Source organism: Lolium perenne, chromosome 2 (genome assembly GCF_019359855.2).
Source record: "Lolium perenne isolate Kyuss_39 chromosome 2, Kyuss_2.0, whole genome shotgun sequence".
NCBI lineage: Eukaryota > Viridiplantae > Streptophyta > Magnoliopsida > Poales > Poaceae > Lolium > Lolium perenne.
In genome coordinates, this window is record NC_067245.2 from 236,245,023 (window position 1) to 236,257,549 (window position 12,527).

General features: G+C 56.5%; 1 protein-coding gene and 2 long non-coding RNA genes across 3 annotated transcripts; all 3 read left to right on the forward strand.

Annotated features, from left to right (window-relative positions):
- The first annotated feature begins 460 nt into the window (after positions 1-460).
- LOC127335288 (uncharacterized) lies at positions 461-4,296 on the forward strand. Its single transcript, XR_007872693.2, has 3 exons — positions 461-726; positions 839-951; positions 4,114-4,296. It is a non-coding gene; the product is annotated as an uncharacterized lncRNA (long non-coding RNA).
- Positions 4,297-5,651: 1,355 nt separating this feature from the next.
- Positions 5,652-5,954, forward strand: LOC127335290 (uncharacterized). The gene is made up of 2 exons (XR_011751083.1): positions 5,652-5,757; positions 5,831-5,954. It is a non-coding gene; the product is annotated as an uncharacterized lncRNA (long non-coding RNA).
- Positions 5,955-6,089: 135 nt separating this feature from the next.
- On the forward strand, positions 6,090-11,436 carry LOC127335289 (putative multidrug resistance protein). Its single transcript, XM_051361908.2, has 5 exons — positions 6,090-7,439; positions 7,526-7,580; positions 7,682-7,869; positions 7,944-10,906; positions 10,989-11,436. The coding sequence occupies exons 1-5, from the start codon at positions 7,236-7,238 to the stop codon at positions 11,386-11,388; spliced, it is 3,810 nt and encodes a 1,269-aa protein (XP_051217868.1). The 5' UTR covers positions 6,090-7,235; the 3' UTR covers positions 11,389-11,436.
- The last annotated feature ends 1,091 nt before the right edge of the window (positions 11,437-12,527 follow it).

Below are 12,527 nucleotides of genomic sequence, written 5' to 3' on the forward strand. Positions count from 1 at the left end.
AAATAAAATTGAAATTTTAAAAATTGTTTAAATTTGAAATATGTTCATATTGGAAAATGCTCAAATTTCCAAAAAAAAAATCTGAACATTTTTTGAAAATGTTCAAAAATTTCAAATCTGAACATATTCCGGAACAAAAAGTCGATACAAGCAGGAGCAGCGAACCGAAACACCAGTGAAAGAAAACAGGAGGCGCTGCGCGATAATGGGCTAAGCCCATGTCCGGCCAGGGGTGTGCGGCAACAAAACTCGCGCCGAGCAGGTCGGTGTAAAGGAGCGCCCAATGTATATGGGAGGGTCCGTTCGTGTGTTTCGTTTCTCACCAGGCCGGCGGAGAAAAAAACTTCATCTCTCCGCGGGTGCGGCGGCGGCGGCGGCAGCGTGCTGCACGATTCGGTCATCTTCCTCGACGTGCTTGTGCACTTGCGTAGCCTCCCTTTGTTATCCGGACCATGCCCTCGTTACTGGCCCTTATCCTGTTGAGCGTCATTGTCCCTCGTCGCCGCCTCGTCACCTCCGCTCTTCATGGGCCTGGTTGGGGAGATGGGAACGAACCGGTCCTCCACAGACCCTACTGACGCCGCCGACTGCAACCTGCATCCCCTCCTCGACAATCGTCACTCTAGCGGCCTCCCGCGGCGTGTAACGAGGCAAGGCGACGCCTCCTCGTGGACACCTCCGGCTTCAAGGCACTCCATCAAAGCTAACAACTGACATTTGACAAAGGTGAAACGCCGAATCCAACCCGCCCACATAGCCTCCATCTTTGGTCATTCGACGCTAAATTGGTTTTGTTATAATGAATCTAATCTTTTAGCTTGATCTATATGTATGCCAGCTTACAGTTCGGATAAATGGTGATGGGCTTTCGGGAGCATGATATTTGATGAAGTGACGTTCAGTGATACAACTTTGGTGTTTCTCTATGGCTTGATTTTACTAAAAACGCAGGTATTACAGTCATTTGCTCCAGTCTAAAAGTGTACTGTCATCTCTGACAACCAATGCCACTGCCGAGTATTTGTTCTCTTGTATGGTGACAACATTTTCCCTGCTGCAAAGTTCTTTGGGTGCATATATTCTTGATTAGTGATTTCGTTGCTCTGGTTTGATGGAATCATAAGGTGTAGCAATTGCTAATTGGCGGCTTAACAGAAGGATAAGAATATATTCAGATTGTCATAACAAGCTGCTATAGAGTCGTATCCTCACCACCTTGGTTAATCAAGTGGCGAAAACGAGTGGCTCCTGCGCGTCGCTCCCGCGGGCGACGGCAGGGGCGAAAACCTAATCCGCGCCTCCACCCATCCTCCTTCCCTCCTCCCCCGCCGCCGCCGGCCTGGGCCGCCGGGCAAAGCCCGCGTGGCGCCGGCGGCGGCGGGATCTCCCTGACCCGCTCGCGCGTGGTCCTGCGCGGGCAGGAGCGGTCGGCGGCGGTGCGGCTCGGGCGCCTCGTGCTCGGTCCGGCGGCGATGGCGGTGGCATGGCGGCGACGGTCCGGCGGAGGATGGGCTGGTGCGGCTCGTGGTCTTGGGCGGCGGCGGAGGGCGGTGGCGGGGCGGCTGCCGGCGACGCGGCCCAGTTTGGGGCCAGGCGGGCCCCGATCTGGGCCAGAAGGGCCTCGGTCTGGGACAGGCGGTCCTCGGTCGGGGCCAGCTCCGGCGGACGTCCGCCCTGCTTTCTCCACTGTTGGTGCCAGGGCTGGGCCAGGTGGGCTCAGCTCCGGCGGTCCTCGGCGGCACGGTCCGAGCCGCTCCTCCTCCGTTTGGGGGGTCAAAGCGGTGTCCTTGCGGGAGTGCAATGGCAAGCGCGACGTTTCCGACAAAGTGTCGGGCTTGACCAGCGACATGGCGGCGTCGGGAACGGTGCGGTTTTGTCCCTGGGCGTCGCGGTGGGGGTGCTTCTCTGCGGCGGTATGCGGTTCGGCCGAGGCCGTCTTGCAAGAAGTGAGGTCGCGGCGACGCCGCCCTTGGTCTCTGGCTAGCGCATGGCGATTCGGTGGTGGCACGGTTAGGATTGACACGGTGTTGCAGGTGGATGGCGATGGCGGCCTGGGCGCAGCTGCACAGTGGCACGGCTAAGGAGGCTTGATCGAGGCCTGGCAGGCGGCCGGGCCTGATCTTGGCTGAATCGGCTATGGTACTGTGTCCGGTCGGCGGGCACCTCCTGGTGGCGGAGGGCGGATCCCCTCCCCTAGGTTGTCGTGTGCTCTGATGGCTGCTGGCAACGGTGCCTCCTAGTTTGTCCAATTCGCGTTGCGATGTGATGGCCGAGTCACGGGCTCGAGTTCGTGGGGATGCCGGGGCGGCGGCCCTGGAAGGCGGACTACGCGGATGGCTCTACGGCGGGCAACGTGGCAGCGGTGGTGGTCTCACTCTTCGGTCATGAGGATGGTGTGGAGCGGATGGTGGGAGTTCCTGGAGTTGGCGGCGCTTCGGCTTTGGCAACCCCCAGATCGTGTTTGGAGATCCCATCTTGGAGACAGCGGGCGACTAAGTTCTCGGGCGCGGTGTGCGGATGCTTTCGAGCGAAAGTTCAGCGCCTCGGCGCCAACGACGGCGATGCCTGCGGGTGTCGTAACCCTCTTGGGGGCGTCGTTGTGGGTATCCGTCCCGCGCTACGGCTTCGGGTGAAAACCCTAGACCTCACGGTCTCGACGACGGCGGCGGAATGCGTCGTTACCCTCTTGGGGGCGTCGTTGTGGAGCCCCAAGTCGACTTGGTTTCACCTTAATGTCTTCGGTGGCAAGTGTGGGGTTTTCTGTGTTTTTTCTTTCTTTTCTTTGATCTGCTTTGTATGAGGTTCTCCTCTCCACCTTGTATCGGTTCGGCCGTTGTGGCTTTATTTATAAAGCGGGGCGAAAGCCTATTTCGAGGAGAGTTAATCAAGTGGCACCTGTGTTTTTACCCGTCATTTTGATCTTTGTGATGGCGTAATACAAATCCCCAGTTAAGTCGATTGCTAATGGTCTTCTTTAGATTGAATTCACCTTTGGATAATTAGTGCCAGGAAGTTAACGCCAGAGATCAAGAACCAAACTGTTGCTAATTTGTGCATCATGGAGTAGCTTTGTTGAATTTCTTCTGATAATTTTCTTTGTACCTATTCGTATTTCTTTTTAATAAACATGACCTTTACTAATTTATTTAAAACACACTATCGTTTTTTGTCACGGCACATCCAACCTTTTTTCTTGGCTGACCCATCAAGTTGGCAAAGTGGTATAATAATTAGACATATCATTTGTTTATGATTTGATTTTTTGAATATTTCTTATTCAGTACTTTATTTGGGTTTTTAATTGTGTGTTGAGAAGGCAAGGAATTTTTACATAAGGTGGGAGGAAAGGCGAAATGAGCCACTGCTCAAAACAGAAAGATAACATATTACGAGGTCTCCTAGGGGTTGTAGATTGTTCATCCCAAGTATTGCAATCCTATCAAACAAAGTTCTAGTTTTCTTGTGGAGCAGCACTTGTCGTAGTACTTATGTGTTGTATATTGTGCGCAATCCTAGACAGCTCGCTAAACAGTTGTTACTGTTGATAACATCATATGAATATATGATACTGGATAATGCATTGTGTTTCAAATTTCACCTGCAGCTTTGAGTTTGAGATATACATATTTCATGCTATGTGGGAGGTGTACAGATTATGCTTTCCTTTAAATATTTTTTCGAGAAAACGCAATGACATTGCGTTTCTTTTCATTGCAAATAAGTTAGTTACAGATGTTAGCCTCCAAGGGGGCTTACAGATACATGAAATCAGTGCACATCCCAGTCTGTGGGTAGGATAGCACGAAGGCCAACTGCACCGGCTCTAGCCCAAAGCGTCGCTTCTACCCTAAACTGCTCACACACGCGCTGGACTGTAGGCCTTTCTCCCTCAAAGACGCAAGCGTTTCGGTGCTTCCATATCAACCAGGGGATGAGCAGCGTCGCAGTGGCAAGACCCTTGCGCATTTGCTTTCCTTTAATGATTTTTTTCTATTTTCACATGTTATCATTATGCACTAGAACTCTTCATTGCATCAATGATAAAACTGAAAATTTTGCGTTCTCATTTTTTGAAGTCTATATAGTCAAATCACTAATGTTTCTTGATGACAGGTGCATTTTGAAGTATGAAAGTTTGCTATCCACAGTTCCACATACCTGTTTGTTCCAGCAATTCTTTTACCCTTACTATTTTCTGATGATCTTGCTATGTCAGAAGTTGGTATAAGGAAACTAAGACATGCACTCAAAGTACTGTCAGAAACTGAAAAGCAATTGAGGACATCAAGAAATAATGCTATTAAACTGAAGGCCGTAGCCCAACCTTAAATTAATAAGGCCGTTGCCGGCAAGTTGTTACAAGGTGCTGAAGAACAGCTAACAGGAGACGAAAAGCAACAAGCAAACAAGAATGAAAAGAAACACAGCTTGAGCTTCGTGTCCGTTGTCCGGCCTTGCGATCCGTCTGAAGAGGCGCCGAAGCTGGTGAAGAAGACCGCCGTTGAGAGCTCTCGCTGTAGTCAATCTCCAGAGGCCAAGCACACACCCAAGCACCATCCGCTTCTACCTCCGCAGAAAGCTCCCTGCTTTCTCGCCCCGGATCGAGGGGCGTCGGACCTGTCCGAGGTAGACCGCTCTCCCTGAGCACGCATGGATATCGGAGGTCACTGCCGGGGAGGAGGACTCCAAGCACTCGCCTCGCCGCGCCGCCACCCACGCACATCACCGCCACCCGCAGCCCACACCACAACACACAAGACCAAGCTGCCAGAGGAGCGTACACGCATGCAGCCTACCACCGCCGCCGAGCTCGTCCACCCACATCCGCTATCTCCGACCAGCGCCTCCATCGAGGGAACGACGCCAGAGCGCCGCCGCCGTCCAAACCGAAGTTTTGGGCTTTCACCCGAGATAAGCAGAGCAGGAGAGGGAGGGGATACAACCTCGATGTCGCCTTCAAGAAGGAGCATGGCGCCGTCGCCAGCGTCATCGACTTCGTGGCCGCCACCGACAGCCAAGGGTTTCCCCCGGTTTAGATCCCACCGCCGACCAATCTCACCAAACCGCCGGAGGATCCGGGGGCCAGGGAGATGGGAGGAGCACCACAGAAGGGAGAGCTCGTGTCCGCATCTCGATGCCGGAAGCCCGATGTGGCGACCTCCGCACCAGGCCTGCGCCCGCCGCCCTTCGCCGTCCACACGGCCGAAGAGCGCAGAACGCAGCACCGGCGCCGCCACCCGCCGCCAGGTCGGCGACGCCCCACCCCGCGCCAGGGCCGCCGCCCTGCATCCATGGGATCCGCCCGATTCGTGGCACACAGCCCGGCCACCAACCACCACTCCCAGGCGCCGGCGAGGCCGGGCCGGAGAGGGGAGAGACGGGACAAGGACCAGCACCGAGTCCTCGGGCGGAGGCCATCCCCCACCACCCGGCCGCCTTCCTCCCTTCAGCCGCGCGTGGGGGCCAGAGAGCAGCTCCCCGCCGCCCCCATCACCGGCGCCGCACGGCCTTGCCGGCGGCCGCCTCCAGGGGCGACGAGAAGGGGAGGGAGGTTGAGGGGAGGAGGCGGCGGCGCTCGATGTAGGATTTCCCCCCCGGTCGCCTGGAGGGGCGACGCGAGGGAGAGAGAGGGGTCGCTGGCCGTGAGAAATAATGCTATTTGGGTTACTGTTGCGCTTTTGCTGTTTGGCACCAATGAATCTGACCTAGTAGCAGAAACAAATGACATCCATGCACATTTAGCAACAGGATATACAGGTAAGTACAATCAAATATATTGTTTGTATTGGTCCCCAACAGAATGATGCAACATTTCCGATATTATGTACAGATGACTGGGTTTCCAAGGTAACTGAAGCTCCAATTTCTGTGATGCGTGTATACGGCTTAAGCTTGAAAACATCTGGAGGAGAGCCATTGGGAAGTGTCAATCCAGGTCAGCCAAAGGTTTTCTCCTATCATCAGTCCATGTTATCGAAGGTAATTCACGTGTACCATGTTTTATTGATTTTTAGTCTTCTCATAGGTTTGTGCTGATTATGACACACTAAATGTGAAATTCTCAGAGGTGGCTATAGCGGAAGTCGGATTCAGTCACCCAGATCACCTATGAAGGGCAGAGAAAATGCAAAGCATGATAGGAGAATTAGTGTATTACAGCATGTTCTTGGGATCAATGTGGAGATCAGATACAAACTTGTACCATGCACAACGAAAAACTACGTGGAGTGGAGGCCTAATAAGCCGGTATGGAGGGAATAATAAGGAGTAAAGAAGTATGAAGTTGTCAAAAAATGCTCCGTGGTGATATCCCAAGTCCATACAAATGAAAGATTGCCAAGGAATATGATAGCATGCAAGAGAATAAATGGGGTCGAAACTGGCATTTGAGCCCTGAGGTCGATGATGCCATTTCCTGTTTTCCTATTCGCTGGGATCGTTGGTACACATCATTTGTCTTTGTGCGACAGATACAATGAAAAGGACTAAGGCCGGCAGATGATATGATAGCTTTGATGAATGAGTATACAATAGATTCATGTACTAAATCTTTAAACTTAGACGGAAAGACATGTTCCAACTCAATCATGCAGAGGTTGTCTTTCTCTGAGCTGACCTCCACCTGGGAAGCAGACACCAACAGAAGACAGGTGGAATCAGTCACTCGTCTGAACTGGAAAGCACACAATTGTCCGAATAACCAAGGCGAACTGAACTGGTCTTCCACTGAGCCGATTGGCCGGACAAGAGGCTGACGCACCACCAAATGTCCAACTCCAAGCCGTCGGTCAGCAGATTCCTCGCTGCTTAAACCTGCATCAACTGGGCTACCTGACAAGAAACACAGATTATAGGTAGCTGTGCCGTCTAACTGGAGGCCAGTTGCACGGGGATGGATCCAGCACGGTCATTGGTGCCGAAATGACATCAATGATTTCGTACTAATCCTCTTCAAATGTAACATTAGGCTGTTATCAATACAATGCAAAAGCCTATGCCAGTGCCAGTGTGTTCAGAAGGGCGTCACTGCTCGATTCAGTATATTTTAGTTTCATACTACGTCCGCTGGCAGCCAGTTGATAAGTAGCTTGGTTTCCATCTCATCATTGGAGAGTAATGCTTGCTCTCATAGATTATCATCGATCGCGAGCAACTAGTCTTCCCGTCTCCTCTCCCGGAGCAGCCTCTGTGAAAATCTGTCCGAGGTTAGTAATTCGATTGGGATTGATCCGTCGATGGGGGACAAGCAGGCAGGGAAGGCGTCGTTCCTGGAGATCGTCCGGTACGCGGACGCGCACGACATGTGCCTCATGGTGCTGGGCGTGCTGGGGAGCTTCGTCGACGGCATGATGCAGCCGCTCACGATGCTCGTGCTCGGCGACATCGTCAACAGCTATGGCGGCGCCGGCACCGACTTCAGCACAAGCACCGTCGACAAGGTAAGAACATAGTACTGAGCAGCTCTTTCCCTGCCACGAGATCGCGTGGAGAGCTTACTCTTGCACTTCTTGTGCTGGTCTTTCAGTTCGCGCTTCGGCTGCTGTACGTGGCCATTGCAGTGGGCAGCTGCTCTTTTCTAGGTAAGCACGTATGTAGAACAATCCGCTTCAGTAGTAATAGTTGATGGAGTTTTCCTCTTATGGGGAAATAATGGCGAAAATGTTGTCATCTCTGTACGTAGAGGGGATGTGTTGGACGAGAACGGCAGAGCGACAGGCGTCGACGATGCGGCGGCTGTACCTGGAGGCCGTCCTGCGGCAGGAAGTGGAGTTCTTCGACGCCGCGCCCTCGTCGCAGCCCACCACCTTCCGTGTCATCTCCACCATCTCCGACGACGCCGACACCATCCAGGACTTCATCGGCGAGAAGGTCACCTCTAGCGATCTGCACGCTCAGCCGCGCAACGTTGCCCATGATTCTCAACGTGCCCCTGTTTATTTCAGCTGCCCATGGTTCTGGCCAACATGACGCTCTTCTTCGGCTCGCTGGCGGTGTGCTTCTTCTTCTCGTGGCGCCTGGCGCTGGCGGGGCTCCCCCTCACGCTCCTCTTTATCGTGCCCAGCGTGCTCCTCGGCAAGCGTTTGGGCGCCACGGCCGGGGAGGCGCACGCCGCGTACGAGGCCGCGGGCGGCATCGCCGAGCAGGCCGTGTCGTCCATCCGGACGCTGGCATCCTACAACGGGGAGCGGCAGACGATGGAGCGGTTCAGGCACGCGCTGGCGCGGAGCACGGCGCTGGGCATCAGGCAGGGCCTCATCAAGGGCGCCCTCATCGGGAGCATGGGCGTCATCTACGCCGTCTGGTCCTTCATGTCCTGGGTCAGCAGCCTTCTCATCATCCACCAGCACGCTCAGGGCGGCCACCTCTTCGTCGCCGTCATCTGCATCATAATGGCCGGAATGTCAATCGCGACGGCGCTGCCGAACCTACGCTACTTCGTCGACGCCACGGCTGCGGCGGCCCGGATGCGGGGGATGATCGAGAAGCTGCCGCCTCTACAGGAGGCCGGCAAGGAGGGCGCCACTATGAAGAGTGTTAGGGGGCGGATCGTGTTCAAAGACGTGCACTTCTCGTACCCGTCCAGGCCGGACACGCGCGTGCTCAATGGCGTGAACCTGGCCATCACTGAAGGCGCCACCGTCGGCCTCGTCGGCGGCAGTGGGTCGGGAAAGTCCACCCTCATCGCGCTGCTGCAGCGGTTCTACAGCGCGGACGGAGGCGAGATATCGCTGGACGGCCACGACATCGGCACACTCAACGTGGAGTGGCTCAGGAGCCAGATCGGGCTCGTCAGCCAGGAGCCCGTACTGTTCGCCACCACCATCAAGGAGAACATCCTCTTCGGCAATGAGGCGGCTTCGATGAAGCAGATCGTTGCCGCCGCGAAGATGGCCAATGCTCACGACTTCATCACCAAACTGCCCCAAGGATACGAAACGCATGTGGGGCAGTTCGGCACCCAGATGTCGGGAGGGCAGAAGCAGAGGATCGCCATTGCCCGGGCGCTCATCCGGGACCCCAAGATCCTGCTCCTGGACGAGGCGACAAGCGCGCTGGATTCCGAGTCGGAGCGGACGGTGCAGGATGCGCTGGACCGGGCGTCCGTTGGCCGGACCACCGTCATCGTGGCGCACCGCCTCTCCACGCTCCGCAAGGCCGACACGATCGCCGTGCTCGACGGTGGCCGCGTCGTGGAGTTTGGCTCGCATGACGAGCTAGTCGGCATGGACAGCGGCGAAGGTGGCATCTACGCGAAAATGGTGCGCCTGCAGAACTCGTCCGTGGCGAGACAGGAGGAGGGCCACCAACAGGGCGTGGTAGAAAATGAGGAGATCAATCTGACGCCGTTCCACAGCGTGGAGATCATGTCGCCGGCCAGCGAACGCCGCCCTAGCCCGGTGCCGTCGTTCTGGTCGTTCGAGTCCGTCCCCGTGGAAGGCGGAGACCCTGCGGCAGCCTCCTCCGGCGCAGTGGCACGACCGCGCAAGCCGTCGCAGCTCCGCCTGCTCAAGATGAACCGTCCGGAGTGGAAGCAGGCGCTGCTCGGGTGCGCCGGCGCGATCATATACGGTGGCGTGCTGCCGCTCTACTCCTACAGCCTCGGTTCGCTACCGGCGGTGTACTTCGTCGGTGACAACGCGCTCCTCCGCGAGAAGACCAGGCTGTTTTCCCTAGTCTTCCTCGCGATCTCCATCGTCTGCATCACGGCCAACATCATGCAGCACTACAACTTCGCTATCATGGGCGAGCGCCTGACGGAGCGCGTCAGGGACCAGATGCTCGGCAAGATCCTCTACTTCGAGGTCGGGTGGTTCGACGAGGACGACAACTCGAGCGCGGCCATCTGCGCGCGGCTGGCATCGCAGGCGACCAAGGTCCGGTCCCTCGTCGGGGACCGCATTTGCTTGCTGGTGCAGGCGGCCGCTACGGCGACTCTTGGATACGCACTGGCATTCTCCCTGTCGTGGCGGCTCTCGCTGGTGATGATAGCCATGCAGCCACTGGTCATCGCCGGCTTCTACTTCAAGAAGGTGCTCATGACGGCAGGAGCCAAGAAGGCCAAGAAGGCGCAGGTGCAGGGGAGCCAGCTCGCCAGCGAGGCCGTGGTGAACCACCGGACGGTCACCGCATTCTCGTCGCAGCGGCGGATGCTGGAGCTGTACGAGGCCGCGCAGGTCGGCCCGAGGAAGGACACCATGACGCAGTCCTGGTACTCGGGCTTCATCCTGTGCCTGTGCCAGTTCAGTAGCACCGGGAGCATGGCGCTTGGGCTATGGTACGGAGGCAGGCTCATGGCCGACGGGCTCATCACTACCACGCCCTTGTTCCAAGTATTCTTCATGCTCATGACCATGGGAAGGGTCATCGCCGACGCCGGGTCCTTGACGTCGGACCTGGCGCAAGGCGGCGACGCCGTACGGTCCATCCTCGATACGCTGGACCGTGAACCGGCGATCAGATCCGCCAGGGCTACCGATCACGATGCCAGTGAGTCGGACGGCGACAGTGAGAAGAAGCGGAAGAAGATCAAGGGTGCCATCGAGTTCAGGGACGTGCACTTCAGCTACCCGACGAGGCCCCAGGTGACGGTGCTGGCCGGGCTCAGCCTCGAGATCGCCGCAGGAAAGACAGTGGCGCTGGTCGGGCCGAGCGGATCAGGCAAGTCCACGGTGATCGGGCTCATCGAGCGGTTCTACGACGTGCACAAAGGCTCTGTTCTGATCGACGGCAGGGACATCCGAAGCTACAGCCTGACGCACCTCCGGTCGCAGGTCGCGCTGGTCAGCCAGGAGCCCACGCTCTTCTCCGGCACGGTACGCGACAACATCATGTACGGCGACGAGCACGCCACCGAGGAGGAGGTGACCAGCGCCGCCATGCTCGCCAACGCCCACGAGTTCATCAGGTACATACAATCATCGATATAGCCATGTCGATCTGCACATCGAACCGATGCTGATCATGGAACTGATGATCGATTACTGCAGCGCGATGGAGAGCGGGTACGACACGCAGATCGGGGAGCGAGGGACGCAGCTGTCGGGCGGGCAGAGGCAGCGGATCGCGCTGGCCAGGGCGGTGCTCAAGAACGCCAGGATCCTGCTGCTGGACGAGGCCACCAGCGCGCTGGACACCGTGTCCGAGAGGCTGGTGCAGGACGCCGTCGACAGGATGCTACAGGGGACCAGGACCTGCGTCGTCGTCGCGCACAGGCTCTCCACGATACAAAAGTCCGACATGATCGCCGTCGTCAAGGACGGGAGGGTGGCCGAGAGGGGGACGCACCACGACCTCATCGCCGCCGGCCGTGCCGGGATGTACTACAACCTCATCAAGCTGCAACACGGCACATCACCGAGCCATAGTCCCATGCATGCGGGCAACTGAAAACATATATAATGGTTGCAGGTCATGTCGCTGATGGAAATTGTGCGCACGCATTGTCGTGGATGTAACCACGGCAGATGCTACAGGGGGTAGCACTTCATTGATGCGAGGGGAAGGGAACATTGCCATCTACGGGTCGAGGTGCAAGAGACGCAAGGGTTTTACCTGTGTTCACCTCCTGAGAGTAAAGGCCTACGTCCCGCTAGATCTCTATTGCTCGGTGGAGAATTACAATGGGGGGGCTCGATCGGCGGCTACGCCGAGAGCTTACAGTGGGGAGATTGGATCTCGAGTAAGGTGTCCTCTAGGGCCTAAGCTCGGGGTTTATATAAGCACCCCGGCCTAGGGTTACATGGAGATAACTCCGAATCATATCGCTTGCTACTAACCCGGGATCCGCTATCCCTCTCGCAAGTAATCTTCTTGTCCAGCCGTGTGGACCTCCTCCTTGGGATCACGGCCTGGCCGCCTTAGGGGCCCTGGGCCGCTTAGGCGGATCGGCGATCCACCCAAGCCTCTATCTTCATGGCGACTGGGACTGGCGACCCACCCCCTATGGGCATATCCCCATCAGTAGTCCCCAAGCGCGGTGGTGATGAAGCGCGGATCTGGAACAAGTCTTGGAGAGGCGCGGTGATGGATCAAGATGAGTCGCCGCCGGGCTTCCAAAGATAAAGTCGCGGGTGCGGTGGCAGTCTCAGTCGCCATAACTTGATCGATCGATCGGCGTGTGACGATCGGCTCTAGCCGATCGCCGTTTGCCGGTCGACGCGTAGTCACCATAGAGACACGTGGAGAGGCCAACGGCTAGATTTCACGTTGACCGAGGCGCACACCGTTCCGCATGTTGTTGACCGTTGGGCTCGACGTGACCGCTAACGGCTAGATTAACGGCTATTCAGCCGGTGACGGCGCAGATCTCGACCGTTGATTGCGGGGCGGCGATTCCGGGACAATTCAACGAACAGATCTCATCCTCAATCTGAGCGAGTGCGGGCGGTATAAAGGGTCGCCCCTAGGATTAGGGTTCAACACTCCTCCGCGTTCATCCCCCATCTTCTCTTCATCTCATCTTCATTCCACACTCCACACGCATCCATGGCGGCGAAGGGGTGGGGCAAGTCGAAGGTCACGCGGGA